Source organism: Salvelinus alpinus, chromosome 23 (assembly GCF_045679555.1).
Source record: "Salvelinus alpinus chromosome 23, SLU_Salpinus.1, whole genome shotgun sequence".
In the NCBI taxonomy this organism is placed as follows: Eukaryota; Metazoa; Chordata; class Actinopteri; order Salmoniformes; family Salmonidae; genus Salvelinus; species Salvelinus alpinus.
Genome location: NC_092108.1, coordinates 48,350,677 through 48,368,679, shown reverse-complemented (window position 1 = coordinate 48,368,679; position 18,003 = coordinate 48,350,677). Strand labels below are relative to the sequence as shown.

Below are 18,003 nucleotides of genomic sequence, written 5' to 3'. Positions count from 1 at the left end.
TCCCCTAAAAAAAATCTTTACTAAGCTAATTAAACAAACTAGCAACGTAAAAATATATATATGTTTCAATAGGAACATCTCCACATGACCGGTCTTCCCTATGGCCCTACATTAAAATACAAGCAATACAGTTCTAAAAATGTCAGAAGTTTTCGTTTATATCGGTGGTTGTTCGTCTCAAGATGATTATTGGAAACTAAAACAACAACTATTTAGTAAACTGATATAAAATAATGTATATATACCGAAACTATTATATTTGACTCCAAAATGAAATAATTATGTTCAGTCTTAGTTTCCTGGGGGGGCAAAATTCAAATGTATTTTCTAATGGGGTTTTCAGCCTTTTTTGTTGTTGTTGTGTAAATATCACATGTATTTGTATATATCCACTGTACACATGAATCACAGCAAATTGGTTCCAGTTTAAGTCACGTCTTTGGTCACGTTTCTCGAGAGTCTCATAAAAACACCCTCAATGAATCAGAGGGTAGGTCTAAGCTCTTAGATCGCAATATCTACTAAGCTAACATATGGAATTATTTTAAGATGGTCATAAAATTGATCATTTAGCCATTTGATTTGGAATTTTAGGACCACTGTAGGTATAAAAAAAATATACACTGCCGTTCAAAAGTTTGGGGCCACTTAGAAATGTCCTTGTTTTTTGAAAGAAAATATAATTTTTTCTCCATTAAAATAACCTCAAATTGATCAGAAATACAGTGTAGACATTGTTCATGTTGTAAATGACTAATGTAGCTGGAAATGGCAGATTTTTTATGGAATATCTACGTAGACGTACAGAGGCACATAATCAGCAACCATCACTCCTGTGTTCCAATGGCATGTTGTGTTAACTAATCCAAGTTTATCATTTCAAAAGGCTAATTGATTATTAGAAAACCATTTTGTAATTATGTTAGCACAGCTGAAAACTGTTGTTTTGATTACAGAAGCAATTAAACTGTCCTTCTTTAGACTAGTTGAGTATCTGGAGCATCAGCATTTGTGGGTTCGATTAAAGGCTCAAAATGGCCAGAAACAAAGTACCTTCTTCTGAAACTCGTCAGTCTATTCTTGTTCTGAGAAATGAAGGCTATTCCATGCGAGAAATTGCCAAAAAACTGAAGATCTCGTACAACGCTGTGTACTACTCCCTTCACAGAACAGCGCAAACTGGCTACAACCAGAATAGAAAGAGGAGTGGGAGGCCCCGGTGCACAACTGAGCAAGAGGACAAGTACATTAGAGTGTCTAGTTTGAGAAACAGACGGCTCACCAGTCGTCAACTGCCAGCTTCAATAAATAGTACCCGCAAAACACCAGTCTCAACGTCAACAGTGAAGCGGCTCCGGGATGCTGGCCTTCTAGGCAGAGTTGCAAAGAAAAAGCCATATCTCAGATTGGCCAATAAAAAGAATAGATTAAGATGGGCAAAAGAACACAGACACTGGACAGAGGAACTCTGCCTAAATGTTTGCCTCTTCACTGTTGACGTTGAGACTGGTGTTTTGCTATGTAGATATTCCATAAGAAATCTGCCGTTTCCAGCTACAATAGTAATTTACGACATTAACAATGTCTACACTGTATTTCCGATCAATTTGATGTTATTTTATTTGCTTTTCTTTCAAAAACAAGGACATTTCTAAGTGACTCTAAACTTTTGAATGGTAGTGTATATACACAATCATTTTAAACATTGCATTTGGCCTTTACTGCTATTGAAACGCGTTGAATAACACATTTGTACACAATGCAGGAAATAGCTGCAGAATGAAGTTGCTGAAGAGCAAATGCAGAAACTTGCAGTCGACTGCAGTCAAAACTTCATGACCTTTGATCACACGATTTTTGTAAAGATCAGGCAGTTGACATGTAGGCGCAAGTTAGACAATTTTTTTTATCCCCAGAATGCAACACACTTTGAAAGGCGGTGACGAATTGACAAAATTGATCCGCTCGAACGTGCCCATTGAGATGAGCATAATGCAAAACTTTGCTCTCACACAGTCACACGGTGTGGGTCTGGGTATGTGCACGCTGCTACAACATGGTAGCTACGGGACCAAAACAGTGGAGAACGCTCCTGGTTGTCTACCCACTACAACTGTTTACTTTGTGCATCTACTGTACGTCATCTCACTGAGTCTACCTTTAAACCTGCATTACTGCCCCACACTAGCAGAAAATGACCACCAAAAGCACAAAAACTATACAACATTTAAATGCTCCTAGCCTCCCAAGCATGTGCTACTTTCTGTCCCTAACAACTAAAACTAAATTATATAAAAATGAAATAGAAATTATTTTATAAAACTGAAAGTAAATAAAACTAGTAAAGTAATTCTGAAAACGAAATGAAACTAAACAAAAATCTGAAAACGAAGAGAAATAAAAACTAATATGGAAACACAAGACTATAATAACCTTTGGTTAATATTTTTCTAAAATATTTTATGAGTTGAAGAACACATTGTGGGGGGGGGGGAATCTTAGACCATTCCTCCATACAGAATCCTTCCAGATCCTTGGTATCCTTCGTCTGCGCATTTGGACTGCCCTATTCAATACAAACCATAGGTTTGCAATGGGTTTCAAGTCCGTAGACAGAGATGGCCATTGCAAAATGTAGATTTTTGTGGCCAATTAACCATTTCTTTGTGGATTTTGATGTGTGCTTGGGGTTATTGTCTTACTGGAAGATCCACTTGCGGCCAAGTGTCAGCCTCCTGGCAGAGGCAACCAGGTTTTTGGCTAAAATATCCTGGTACTGGGTAAAGTTCATGATGTCGTTGACCTTAACAAGGGTCCCAGTACCAGGGGAATCAAAATAGCCCCATAACATCAAGGTCTACCACCATACTGTACAGTAGGTATGTTATTTCTTTCCTGCTCATGCATTCTCATTTCGACGTCAAACCCACCACTGGTGTGCGTGGCCAAAGAGCTCAGTTTTCATGTCATCTGACCAAAGCACCGATTCCAATCCAAGTGTCAGTGGAGGACATTTATTGGAGGACATGAACATAGAGCTCTTTGGCCAAGCACACCAGTGGTGGGTTTGGCATCGAAATGAGAATGTACAAGTGGTTGTCGTACCTCAATGCATTAACTGAATGTCTGCTAAATGACTAAAATGTAAAATATACAAATGAACATAATTTTTTTCATTATGACTGGTCAGCTCCTGCAAGGGGAATCAAGCTGATATTTTCACACAACTATTCTATTTTTACAGACTAAAATGATGTGTACTATGATGCTGATCTAATATCAGTTTTTCCCTTTTCGATCATAATGAATACGATTATATGGACAGATCAGCACTCTGAGATGATTTGTGGATACAGCCCCAGGTCAACATGGCAGTGTTCAGTCTTTCTTTTATTTTTGCTGACCATGCACTTTGACCTCCATCATCTGCTCAAAGCGATTTGATCATAATTTTTTCTTTGTTTGGTAGGGCAGTACAGCGCTATTGGTTTGTTTTAAACCTAGTTCTGGACTCAAGAGCGTTCGAAATGGATAATCTTCATTGGAAGTTCTCTTAAATCCAGAACTAGGCTTGATCTGTGTCTGGGAACTTGGTCCACTGGGTTGAATTAAGCCCTTATCATGTTGATGGTGTCTTCTAGCAATGCAACAGGCTTCCATGAACCTGACAGAGTCCCTACATGAAGTCTACGAGCCGGACTGGCACGGGAAGGACGATGTCTTGAGCATCGGGAAGGTGAGCGCCACATGCCCTACTTTTCTTCTTCTTTCATTCTCATATCCCTCTGTTCTTTTCAGTCTTTCGTTCATTGGTAATGGTAGATTTTCAATGCGACCATATGTGACTGGCAAGGAGCGCTCACTCCAGATACTGTAAGGCACACGTGATTGATTGAGTTTCTGGTGTGGTTCACTCAGAAGTCATGATTCTCTCTGGGTTTTCATACCTGTATGTCAGTCATTTATAGTGGGAGAGGCATGATCACTTATCAGTATTTATGATTTTGCTTTAGTCTGAAATGAATCATGTTGGCCTAAATTCTTTCTTAATTTTTTCGCACATCTCCATTAGCCGAAGCCATAGCAATCGCTATAGTCTTGTGGTCCATAATTATATTTTTATGAAATTTTTTAAAGGAGACAGGAGAGTCACTCTGCTTTCATATTTTGTTATGCTTTATTGACAAAATTATTAGAAACAGTGGAGACGCAGTGAGAAGTAAGTACAAATGGCAGAAAGTTGCATATGTGCATGGAACCAGGAGTGTTACCACTGGACCATGGCTCCACACACTGTAGTCCAAAATGATCTAAAATGGTAGATAATACATACTGTATGTGGCCATGTTTCTATCTCGGCCAAGCATATATAGGCAGCATACATAGAGAATACATAGACAGCATAAAAAAAGGGGAGACCAACTCCATATGAATGAAATCTTATGGATCAAAGGTCAATTGATACTCACCAGACGGCTTGCTTGTTTATTTGATTATTTTGGGGATTTATCGACCGACGGCCTGTGAGGTCCGGCATGAGACTGTTGAAGTCGGAGGTTCACATACAGCTTAGCCAAATACATTTAAACTCAGTTTTTCACAATTCCTGACATTTAATCCAAGTAAAAATGCCCTGTCTTAGGTCAGTTAGGATCACCACTTTATTTTACAAATGTGAAATGTCAGAATAATAGTAGAGAGAATGATTTCAGCTTTTATTTCTTTAATCACATTCCCAGTGGGTCAGACGTTTACATACACTCCTTGCTCGCACACACTTTTTCAGTTCTGCCCACAAAATTTTCTATAGGTTTGAGGTCAGGGCTTTGTGATGGCCACTCCAATACCTTGACTTTGTTGCCACAATTTTGGAAGTATGCTTGGGGTCATTGTCCATTTGGAAGAACCATTTGCGACCAAGCTTTAACTTCCCATCTGATGTCTTGAGATGTTGCCACATAATTTTCTCTCCCTCATGATGCCATCTATTTTGTGAAGTGCACCAGTCCCTCCTGCAGCAAAGCACCCCCACAACATGATGATCTTTGTCCCCATGTGCAGTTGCAAGCCATAGTCTGGCTTTTTTATGGCGGTTTTGGAGCAGTGGCTTCTTCCATTATGAGCGTCCTTTCAGGTTATGTCGATATATGACTCGTTTTACTGTGGATATAATGGTACCTGTTTCCTCCAGCATCTTCACAAGGTCTTTTGCTGTTGTTCTGGGATTGATTTGCACTTTTCGCACCAAAGTGCGTTCATCTCTAGGAGACCGAACGCGTCTCCTTCCAGAGCGGTATGACGGCTGCATGGTCCCATGGTGTTTATACTTGCGTACTATTGTTTGTACAGATGAACGTGGTACCTTCAGGCGTTTGGAAATTGCTCCCAAGGATGATCCAGACTTGTGGAGGTCTACAATTTTTTTCTGAGGTCTTGGCTGATTTCTTTTGATTTTCTCATGATGTCAAGCAAAGAGGCACTGAGTTTGAAGGTAAGCCTTGAAATACATCCACAGGTACACCTCCAATTGACTCAAATTATGTCAATTAGCCTATCAGAAGCTTCTAAAGCCATGACGTCGTTTTCTGGAATTTTCCCAAGCTGTTTAAAGGCACAGTCAACTTAGTGTATGTAAACTTCTGACCCACTGGAATTGTGATACAATTAATTATAATTGAAATAATCTGTCTGTAAACAATTGTTGGAAAAATTACTTGTGTCATGCACAAAGTAGATGTCCTAACCGACTTGCCAAAACTATAGTTTGTTAACAAGAAATTTGTGGAGTGGTTGGAAAACGAGTTTTAATGACTCCACCTAAGTGTATGTAAACTTCCGACTTCAACTGTACATCTAGTTAATCTGTCTGTCAAATATGGGTTGTCCCCAATGCTTGGAAGTCTGCTGCAGTGATACCTGTTTTAAAATCTGGTGACCCAACACTAGTGGAAAATTACAGACCTATAAGCATTCTTCCAGTGCCTTCAAAAGTAGCTGAAAGTGGCTGATCATCTGACTGATCACCTCATTCAGGGCAACACCATACATTAAATGCAATTTGGATTCAGAACTAACCATTCTACCGAAACATCCAATTGCTATTTTCTGGAGTGTATTAAATCTAATCTGGACATAGGTGGTGAAGTCGGTGCAGTCTTTTTGGATCTTAAAAAGGTCTTTGATACTGTGAATCATGAGGTTCTCCTATCCACACTATCCTCCCTTAATGTGTCCACTGAAGTCATTAGTATTCCTATATGACAAACAGAAGTCAAAGGGTTTGTTTGGGGGACACTCGGTCGGACTCTCTTTACTATAACATTGGGGTCCCACAAGGGTCAATATTAGCCCCCCTTCTGTTTACCATCTATATAAATGATCTCCCACTTGCTTGCCCACAAGTTAACATGCAGATGTATGCAGACGATACGGTTCTGTATGTACATAAATTGACAATTGGTTGTTAACAAGTTAAGTGATGCTATGGTACATGTTTCTAAATGGATGACCAATTATTGCCTGCATTTAAATATCGACAAGACTGTTTGTATGTACTTCTCTAAGAAATCCGTTGATTCTTCCCAACCAGCTGTTCATGTTAATGGGGAGAATTTGAAAGTTGTGTCTAACTTCAGGTATCTTGGTGTCATTCAGACTCGAACTTGACATTTAAGAAACATCTGAAGAAGGTGGTTAAATTTGGATTATCCAACTTTGGGTTTATAAAATCTTTCCTTCCTCTGGAGGGCGCCAAACTACATATGCATGCTATGATCTTCTCACATCTGAGATATTGCCTCACATGCTGGTCACAAGCAGGAGCTACTATTCTGAAACCAATTGAATCACTCTACAAAACAAACACTTAAGATTTTTGATAACAAACCAAACCGTTACCGCCATTGTCATATAATTTACAAACATAATTTATTTAATCTGGATAGCTTTAAGCAGTATGTAGATGCAAGCCTTGTCTTTAAGATCCTGCATGGTCTTGCCACTCCACATCTATGCCGGCATATCATGCTCAAGGAAAGCACCTCCAGGATAACAAGGGCAGTAACTAGAGGGGATTGCGTTGTCCCTTTTCAAAACAGTAAAATCGGCCAATCGGCCTTCTCTGTTAGAGATATATTATACTGTAATGCAATGCCCATGGACTTGAGAAGCTGCACTGATTATTATACTTTTACATTTGAATTGAAAACATGGCTAAAATCTATCCAAACCTGTACACATGAGTTATCTGTGGTTCCTCATATGTAAAACAACAGTTGATGATAGTGTTGTTGTTTTTGTTTGAATTATATATTATACACTGCTCAAAAAAATAAAGGGAACACTTAAACAACACAATGTAACTCCAAGTCAATCACACTTCTGTGAAATCAAACTGTCCACTTAGGAAGCAACACTGATTGACAATAAATTTCACATGCTGTTGTGCAAATGGAATAGACAAAAGGTGGAAATTATAGGCAATTAGCAAGACACCCCCAATAAAGGAGTGGTTCTGCAGGTGGTGACCACAGACCACTTCTCAGTTCCTATGCTTCCTGGCTGATGTTTTGGTCACTTTTGAATGCTGGCGGTGCTTTCACTCTAGTGGTAGAATGAGACGGAGTCTACAACCCACACAAGTGGCTCAGGTAGTGCAGCTCATCCAGGATGGCACATCAATGCGAGCTGTAGCAAGAAGGTTTGCTGTGTCTGTCAGCGTAGTGTCCAGAGCATGGAGGCGCTACCAGGAGACAGGCCAGTACATCAGGAGACGTGGAGGAGGCCGTAGGAGGGCAACAACCCAGCAGCAGGACCGCTACCTCCGCCTTTGTGCAAGGAGGAGCACTGCCAGAGCCCTGCAAAATGACCTCCAGCAGGCCACAAATGTGCATTTTAATGGAATATCTACATAGGCGTACAGAGGCACATTATAAGCAACCATCACTCCTGTGTTCCAATGGCACGTTGTGTTAGCTAATCCAAGTTTATCATTTTAAAAGGCTAATTGATCATTAGAAAATCTTTTTGCAATTATGTTAGCACAGCAGAAATCTGTTGTCCTGATTAAAGAAGCAATAAAACTGGCCTTCTTTAGACTAGTTGAGTATCTGGAGCATCAGCATTTGTGGGTTCGATTACAGGCTCAAAATGGCCAGAAACAAAGGACTTTCTTCTGAAACTCGTCAGGCTATTCTTGTTCTGAGAAATTAAGGCTATTACACGTGAGAAATTGCCAAGAAACTGAAGATCTCGTACAACGCTGTGTAATACTCCCTTCACAGAACAGCGCAAACTGGCTCTAACCAGAATAGAAAGAGGAGTGGGAGGCCTCGGTGCACAACTGAGCGAGAGGACAAGTACATTAGAGTGTCTAGTTTGAGAAGCAGACACCTCACAAGTCGTCAACTGGCAGCTTCATTAAATAGTGCCCGCAAAACACCAGCCTCAACGTCAACAGTGAAGAGGCGACTCCTGGATTCTGGCCTTCTAGGCAGAGTTGCAAAGGAAAAGCCATATCTCAGACTGGCCAATAAAAATTAAATATTAAGATGGGCAAAAGAACACAGACACTGGACAGAGGAAGATTGGAAAAAAGTGTTATGGACAGACAAATCTAAGTTTGAGGTGTTCGGATCACAAAGAAGATCTTTCATGAGATGCAGAAAAAATGAAAAGATGCTGTAGGAGTGCTTGACGCCATCTGTCAAGCATGGTGGAGGCAATGTGATGGTCTGGGGGTGGTAAAGTGGGAGATTTGTACAGGGTAAAAGGGATCTTGAAGAAGGAAGGCTACGCCATGCCATACCCTGTGGACGGCGCTTAATTGGATCCAATTTCCTCCTACAACAGGACAATGACCCAAAGCACAGCTCCAAACTATGCAACAACTATTTAGGGAAGAAGCAGTCAGCTGGTATTCTGTCTAAAATGGAGTGGCCGGCACAGTCACCGGATCTCAACCCTATTGAGCTGTTGTGGTAGCAGCTTGTCCATAGCAGCTTGTCCGTAAGAAGTGCCCATCAAGCCAATCCAACTTGTGGGAGGTGGGGTGAAATCTTCAGATTATCTCAACAAATTGACAACTAGAATGCCAAAGCTCTGCAAGGCTGTAATTGCTGCCAATGGAGGATTCTTTGATGAAAGCAAAGTTTGATGGACACAATTATGATTTCAATTAAAAATCATTATTTATAACCTTGTCAACGTCTTGAATATATTTCGTATTCATTTTGCAACTAATTTCATGTATGTTTTCATGGAAAACAAGGATCTTTCTAAGTGACCCCAAACTTTTGAACGGTAGTGTACATAAACAGCATACAGTGAGGGAAAAAAGTATTTGATCCCCTGCTGATTTTGTACGTTTGCCCACTGACAAAGAAATTATCAGTCTATAATTTTAATGGTAGGTTTATTTGAACAGTGAGAGACAGAATAACAACAAAAATATCCAGAAAAATGCATGTCAAAAATGTTATAAATTGATTTGCATTTTAATGAGGGAAATAAGTATTTGACCCCTTCTCAATCAAAAAGATTTCTGGCTCCCAGGTGTCTTTCATACAGGTAACGAACGGAGATTAGGAGCACACTCTTAAAGGGAGTGCTCCTAATCTCAGTTTCTTACCTGTATAAAAGATACCTGTCCACAGAAGCAATCAATCAATCAGATTCCAAACTCTCCACCATGGCCAAGACCAAAGAGCTCTCCAAGGATGTCAGGGACAAGATTGTAGACCTACACAAGGCTGGAATGGGCTACAAGACCATCGCCAAGCAGCTTGGTGAGAAGGTGACAACAGTTTCTGTGATTATTCGCAAATGGAAGAAACACAAAAGAACTGTCAATCTCCCTCAGCCTGGGGCTCCATGCAAGATCTCACCTCGTGGAGTTGCAATGATCATGAGAACGGTGAGGAATCAGCCCAGAACTACACAGGAGGATCTTGTCAATGATCTCAAGGCAGCTGGGACCATAGTCATCAAGAAAACAATTGGTAACACACTATGCCGTGAAGGACTGAAATCCTGCAGCGCCCGCAAGGTCCCCCTGCTCAAGAAAGCACATATACATGCCCGTCTGAAGTTTGCCAATGAACATCTGAATGATTCAGAGGACAACTGGGTGAACGTGTTGTGGTCAGATGAGACCAAAATGGAGTTCTTTGGCATCAACCCAACTTGCCGTGTTTGGAGGAGGAGGAATGCTGCCTATGACCCCAAGAAACCATCCCCACCGTCAAACATGGAGGTGGAAACATTATGCTTTGGGGGTGTTTTTCTGCTAAAGGGACAGGACAACTTCACTGCATCAAAGGGACGATGGACGGGGCCATGTACCGTCAAATCTTGGGTGAAAACCTCCTTCCCTCAGCCAGGGTATTGAAAATGGGTCGTGGATGGGTATTCCAGCATGACAATGACCCAAAACACACGGCCAAGGCAACAAAGGAGTGGCTCAAGAAGAAGCACATTAAGGTCCTGGAGTGGCCTAGCCAGACTCCAGACCTTAATCCCATAGAAAATCTGTGGAGGGAGCTGAAGGTTCGAGTTGCCAAACGTCAGCCTCGAAACCTTAATGACTTGAAGAAGATCTGCAAAGAGGAGTGGGACAAAATCCCTCCTGAGATGTGTGCAAACCTGGTGGCCAACTACAAGAAACGTCTGACCTCTGTGATTGCCAACAAGGGTTTTGCCACCAAGTAGTAAGTCATGTTTTGCAGAGGGGTCAAATACTTATTTCCCTCATTAAAATGCAAATCAATTCATAACATTTTTGACATGCGTTTTTCTGGATTTTTTTGTTGATATTCTGTCTCTCACTGTTCAAATAAACCTACCATTAAAATTATAGACTGATCATTTCTTTGTCAGTGGGCAAACGTACAAAATCAGCAGGGGATCAAATACTTTTTTCCCTCACTGTACATAGAGCATACTAGACACTGACCCATTTCCTGAACTGAGTCAAGTCAAGAGGACAATAGCACTGTGACAATATCCATCAATATTGATCATGGGAGGAATAAATTATAGTTTTGGAATCAAATAAAACCAGCAGTTTTAAAGATCTTTGACTTTATTGAAAGCAGTAAAGAGATATGATACCAACTGAATGAATTACTGCAATATTTAAAGTGGAACTGACAGTGTTTTATCAACATGAAATCGTATTATAATCTGTTCATATAAACCCCCAGGAAGAACGAGCACTTACATATGGTCATTTTCATAAATTCATATAATGTTTGGGAATGTAAACATTCTATAGCAGTATACAGTGGAAAAACTGCCATGCGTTTGGATAATAAATAGACACTGCAAGAAATAATAAAAACATCTGTCTTGTCCAGGACCGGAGTCTACGCAGACCGGTGCACCATAGCCAACCAGAGCTACAGTAGGCCTATATGCAAATAAGCCATTTGCCACACAGGCCTGCCATCATTCACTTTGAACTGGACTGTGTGTTTACAGGCAATAGCAACAGCGCGACAATAGATCATTAGAACGCATTTTCCAAAAGCCACTTGAATGTATTTCTGCTAATATGTAAATACCACTGGAGTCCTCATACATTTGGGAACTTCAGTCCTATTGATCAAACAACCATGAAAAGGTAGGCTGTCTCCCTCAGTTGCCGATGCAAATCAACAACAACAAGATCAACTAAAGCTAGCCAGAGCGAGATAAGATAAACTCTAACGAGGGAACGTTAGATAAACCCTTTCAAACTTTAAACTTGTTGGCCATCAGAATAGGGAGCTCCCCCCTATCCACATCGACGGGTCAGTAGTGGAGAAGGTGGAAAGTTTTAAGTTCCTCGGTGTACACATCACGGACAAACTGAATTGGTCCACCCACACAGACAGCGTTGTGAAGAAGGCGCAGCAGCGCCTCTTCAACCTCAGGAGGCTGAAGAAATTCGGCTTGTCACCAAAAGCACTCACAAACTTCTACAGATGCACAATCGAGAGCATCCTGTCGGGCTGTATCACCGCCTGGTACGGCAACTGCTCCGCACACAACCGTAAGGCTCTCCAGTGGGTAGTGAGGTCGGCAGAACGCATCACCCGGGGCAAACTACCTGCCCTCCAGGACACCTACACCACCCGATGTCACAGGAAGGCCATAAAGATCATCAAGGACAACAACCACCCAAGCCACTACCTGTTCACCCCGCTATCATCCAGAAGGCGAGGTCAGTACAGGTGCATCCAAGCAGGGACCGAGAGACTGAAAAACAGCTTCTATCTCAAGGCCATCAGACTGTTAAACAGCCACCACTAACATTTAGCGGCCGCTGCCAACAAACTGACTCAGCTCCAGCCACCTTAAAAATGGGAATTGATGGAAATTATGTAAAAATGTACCACCAGCCACTTTAAACAATGCCACCTAATATAATGTTTACATACCCTACATTACACATCTCTTATGTATATGTATATACTGTACTCTATATCATCTACTGCATCTTGCCATCTTATGTAATACATGGACCACTAGCCACTTTAAACTATGCCACTTTATGTTTACATACCCTACAGTACTCATCTCATAGGTATATACCGTACTCTATACCATCTACTGCACCTTGCCTATGCCGTCTGTACCATCACTCATTCATATATCTTTATGTACATATTCTTTATCCCTTTACACTTGCGTGTATAAGGTAGTAGTTGCGGAATTGTTAGGTTAGATTACTTGTTGTTATTACTGCATTGTCGGAACTAGAAGCACAAGCATTTCGCTACACTCGCATTAACATCTGCTAACCATGTGTATGTGACTAATAAATTTGATTTGATTTGATTTGAATTGCACTGAAACGATAGGGAATAGTAGTATGCTCGTCCTTCTGCAGCTTGCCTGCCAATGCATGTTTGTCCCAACCTATGTTTTGACAAACGAATGGGAACTTGCCTGCCTACCCGCCCATTTGATCAATTCCAAATACATTTGATTGACAACTAAGAGATATGCTAATTGTGGATAACAGTCGTTCAAGTTCAGCATAGCTAGCTTGCAAAGCGATTCACATTTCTTGCTAGCTAACCTAATGACACCTGCATCTCTAACTGTACTGTAGCCACTGAAAAACGATACGAGGGGAAAAAGTCGGTCACTCACCCACTCCTCCAATGGCATCACATCCTCGCAGCAGCTAGTTAGCTAGCTAGATAACGACCCAAACTGGCAATTGTTTTATTTTAATGTCCACTTTTGTACATAGGATGCTGTATGTAGCATTTTAACATATTAAAACAAAGCAGAGATACTTTAGTGCTATGTACATAATACACTACACAGTATATAGAAAAGTATGGATACCCCTTCAAATGAATGGATTTGGTTATTTCAGCCACAGCCGTTGCTGACAGGTGTATAAAATTCAGCACACAGCCATGCAATCGCCATAGAGAAACATTGGAAGTAGAATGGCCTTACTGAAGAGCTCAGTGACTTTCAACATGGCACCGTCATAGGATGCCACCTTTCCAACAAGTTAGTTTGTCAAATTTCTGCCCTTCAAGAGCTACCACAATTAACTAAGTGCTGTTATTGTGAAGTGGAAACGTCTAGGAGCAACAACGGTTCAGCCGCAAAGTGGTAGGCCACACAAGCTCACAGAACGGGACCGCCGAGTGCTGAAGCGAGTAGCTCGTAAAAATCGTCTGTCATCGGTTGCAACTCTCACAACCGAGTTCCAAACTGCCTCTGGAAGCATCGTTGGCACAAGAACTGTTCGTTGGGAGCTTCATGAAATGGGTTTCCATAGCCGAACAGCCACACACAAGCCTAAGACCACCATGTGCAATGCCAAGCGTCAGCTGGAGTGGTGTAAAGCTCGCCGCCACTCTGTAGCAGTGGAAACGCGTTGTCAGAAGTGATGAATCACGCTTCACCATCTGGCTGTCTGACGGACGAACCTGCCCGAATGCATAGTGCCAACTGTAAAGTTTGGTGGCTGTTTTTCATGGTTCGGGCTAGGCCCCTTAGTTCCAGTGAAGGGAAATCTTAACACTACAGCATACAATGACATTCTAGACGATTCTGTGCTTCCAACTTTGTGGCAACAGTTTGGGGAAGGCCCTTTCCTGTTTCAGCATGACAATCTCCCCGTGTACAAAGCGAGCTCGATACAGAAAAGGTTTGTCGAGATGGGTGTGGAGGAACTTGACTGGCCTGCACAGAGCCCTGACTTCAACCCCATCGAACACCTTTGGGATGAATTGGAACGCCGACTGCGAGCCAGGTCTAATCGCCAGACATCCATGCCCAACCTCATTCGTGCTCTTGTGGCTGAATGGAAGCAAATCGCCGTAGCAATGTTCCAACATCTAGTGGAAAGTCTTCCCAGAAGAGTGGAGGCTGTTATAGCAACAAAGTGGGGACCAACTCCTTATTCATGCCCATGGTTTTGGAATGAGATGTTTGACGACAAGCAGGTGTCCACATACTTTTAGTCATGTAGTGTATGCTGCGACCCTTATCAAAAAGTATTTGATAACTCCAAATAACAAAAATGTAGCTATAGGTTTGTTATAACATTTAAACTGAAAACATGTTTTTCATTGTTTTTGCACTGCACCAGTGCTGTTGAATGCAGCATTGTTGTATGGTGAACTCAAAATGTATTGTAGTTGAGTAGCCGGCCTAGGCTGCTGCTCAAATGTTGCTGCAATATGCCTACATCTCCTTTGCATGGTGTGTTGTTGCAAGTTTTGTTTCTTTTAGTTATTCGTTGTCAAGCTTTAAAAACTGAAGCCAGACTGCAACGTTTTAGTAGCCTAGCTAGGACTGTGGCGTGTGTCTGTACACTGTCCCTCCGCTGAGAGCTGTAAGGACAAACGAAAGCAGCGCGATTGAACTTAATTCACCGACGCGAGCGCGTCAGGCTGTGATTTCACGAAGCGGATGACTCGACTGTTGACTCATTTACAGTATACTGACTCGTGTGTCCTTTTTGACCCGCGGGCCTTGTGTTTGACACGTGCACTAGCCTATTAGCCACGTTATGACTGACTTGGGTCATTGCCCTTGCTAGTTTGGTTGTATTGACATTCCCAGCCTTGTTTACAGTTGTCAATTTTTTTTATTTTTATATTGAGTCATTGAAACTGTAACAGTGCATCCTGAATGGATGGAGGCAGCAAACAATGTACCTGGATTGTAAACTGTCATGGTACAAACATGTTGATGCAACAGTAGCTAAGATGGGGAGAAGTCTGTCCATAATAAAGCACTGCTCTGCCTTCTTAACAACACTATCAACTAGGCAGGTCCTACAGCCCTAGTTTGGTCGCAACTGGACTACTGTCGAGTCATGTGGTCAGGTACCACAAAGACCAGTCCAGCCGTTATTTACAACCAAGAAATGTATTGGTGAATTATATGAATCATGCATTGAACTGCATCCATCTATTCTACCAACAATGCCTTAGTGTACATCATGGAATGTTGAGTCAAATAGAACGTATTTTTAAAACCTCTTATGCAGTTGGTTTTGTAACATAAACTGGGAATTTGATATTTTTTACTGATGTTATGATTATCTGTTTTTTTTCTTCCATATCTGCAAAGTAGTTTAAATGCTATCAGTTCCACTTTAATATACTAATGTTCTCTGAGATTCGATGTGGGGAGTTATGATCTAGTCATTGAAAGTAGTGATTGTTTAACTTAAAGACCAGAGTGCCCCTTAATTTCTTTTCATATTTTTATTTAACGAGGCAAGTCAGTTACTAACAAATTCTTATTTACAATGACGGTCTAGGAACAGTGGGTTAACTGCCTTGTTCAGGGGCAGGATGACAGATTGTTCAACCAGAATTGATGTTTCGGTCAAATTCCTCTTAGCCATCACTACTGTAGTCCAGTAGTGACAGCATCCACAGTAATCCGTTGTTTACATTTACCAAAGCCAGGAGTTAGCATGATTAGCTTCATTAAAAAAAAGGAATGCACTTCATGGTACCAATGTTAGCAAAGTTGCATTGCAAGCCAAAACTTCCTCAAAAACAAACAAGTTTGGTAGCGTCGATACTCGTGAAGAACCTGTCCATGTTTTCTTACCCATGAGAATGTTGTTATTTCTGTAGTAATACAAGAAAATTGAAATGCTCTGATAGTTCCATCAATTTGGAATTGATTGGATTTTCCTGAAACATATTTTTTTTATTGAGGACATAAAGTACATTTCTTTGCCACATTTTTTGCAGTTTTACTTTAGTACCTTACTGCAAACAGGATGCAGGCTTCCTTCTTTCTACTCTGTAATTTAGTTTAGTATTGTGGAGTAACTACAATGTTGATCCAGCCTCAGTTTTTGTCATTCAACTCTGTAACTGTTTTAAAATCACTGTCATCTCATGGTGAAATCCCTGAGCGGTTTTCTTCCTTTCCGGCAACTGATTTAGGATGGACGCCTGTATCTTCATAGTGACTGGGTGTATTGATACACCATCCAATGTGTAATTAATAACTTCACCATGCTCAAAGGGATATTCATCGTCTACTTTTTTTTACCCATCTACCAATAGGTGCCCGTCTATGCAAGGCATTGGAAAATCTCCCTGGTCTTTGTGGTTGAATCCGTGTTTGAAATTCACTGCTCGACTGAGGGACATTTCATATAATTGTATGGGTGGGTTACAGAGATGAGGTAGTCATGAAAGAATGGTATTAATGATCACTATTATTGCACACAGGGTAAGTCCATGCTACTGATTATGTGACTTGTTAAGCTAATGTTCTCTCCTGAACTTAATTAGGCGTGCAATAACAAATGGGTAGATTACTTATTGACTCAAGACATTTCAGCTTTTCATTTGTCATTTATTTGTAAACATTTCTAAAGACATAATTCCACTTTGACGTTATGGGGTATTGTGTGCAGGCCAGTGACACACAATCTCAATTTAATAAAGGTTTAATTCAGGCTGTAACACGACAATATGGAAAAAGACGAGGGGTGTGAATAGAGTTGTGGGGGTCACAAAATTTCGTCAGCCGGTGATTGTCAGGCAAATAACTGTCAGTCTCACGGTAATTGACCGTCAATTAACATAAACACCTTTAGCGTCTCCTGTCTTTCACACATCTACACTTGAAAAAGTCTAATTAATCCATGTAATAGAGCCTACGCCTTCCCAATAAAGCCGTTCTTTATTTTAGACAGGTCTAAAGGAGCATGATATGAAAAAAATGTAGTCTATTTCAGAAGAATAGAATATCATACTCTGAGTTGTCCTTATGTTACGTTATGTCCTCATCTGGCTATGCCAAATGGCTGTGGGCTACACTAGTTCATTTAGCAAACAAGATTTGCTTAGAATACCATGGAATTATTTTATATGATTTTATATTATGAAGAATACAATTGAACAAAGCTGAATTAAATAGAAAGGACATTTTTGCCAAACGATTTGAGGGAGTGCGCACATGCGGTTATTCTGTGTTGGGCGATTAACAAAGAAACAGGTACTCCTATATCCTTAATTTAGAGTTTAGAGTAATGTAACTTTAGTTGTTCTACAAACATTGGGCCATATGTTTAGATTTTTTATACATTCTAAGGCTGCATGATGTGACTAAAGATGATTTGAAAAAAGTTGCTTGAAAGGCATGAGCACTGCTTTGTTTTTTTTGCGCAGGCTGTAAACTTCATCAGTCTCTCATTCACAATTTGACTTGCACATGCTAATGCCTCGAATTTTCCGGCGGCATCCCCTTTCCCGGCGGCATCCCCAATTGCGAGGTGCATATCGATGACATTGGAAGAACTCTTCACGTTGACTTTTCATCAGCCGATGAGTAGCAATAACGGAACAGCAAAAGCTCTAGCCTATGTCAATCTAGTATGCCTCGTAGTCCAAAAGTTGCCCTATTCTGTGCGAGAAATATACATTCCAAACATAAGCTGTGTTCAAATACTCATACTAACCGCTCTAACTGTACTATTTGTGACTTAAATGGAGTATATAAACTATAGAA

General features: G+C 40.9%; 1 protein-coding gene across 8 annotated transcripts in view; it reads left to right on the top strand.

Annotated features, from left to right (window-relative positions):
* The window catches only part of amph (amphiphysin), a 127,748-nt gene that overhangs the window by 46,905 nt on the left and 62,840 nt on the right, over positions 1 to 18,003 (top strand). For all 8 annotated transcript variants that reach the window (XM_071362611.1, XM_071362609.1, XM_071362608.1 and 5 more), the window contains exon 4: positions 3,642 to 3,736. In XM_071362611.1, the coding sequence (XP_071218712.1) occupies positions 3,642 to 3,736 (95 nt within the window). The remainder of the gene's footprint in view (positions 1 to 3,641; positions 3,737 to 18,003) is intronic.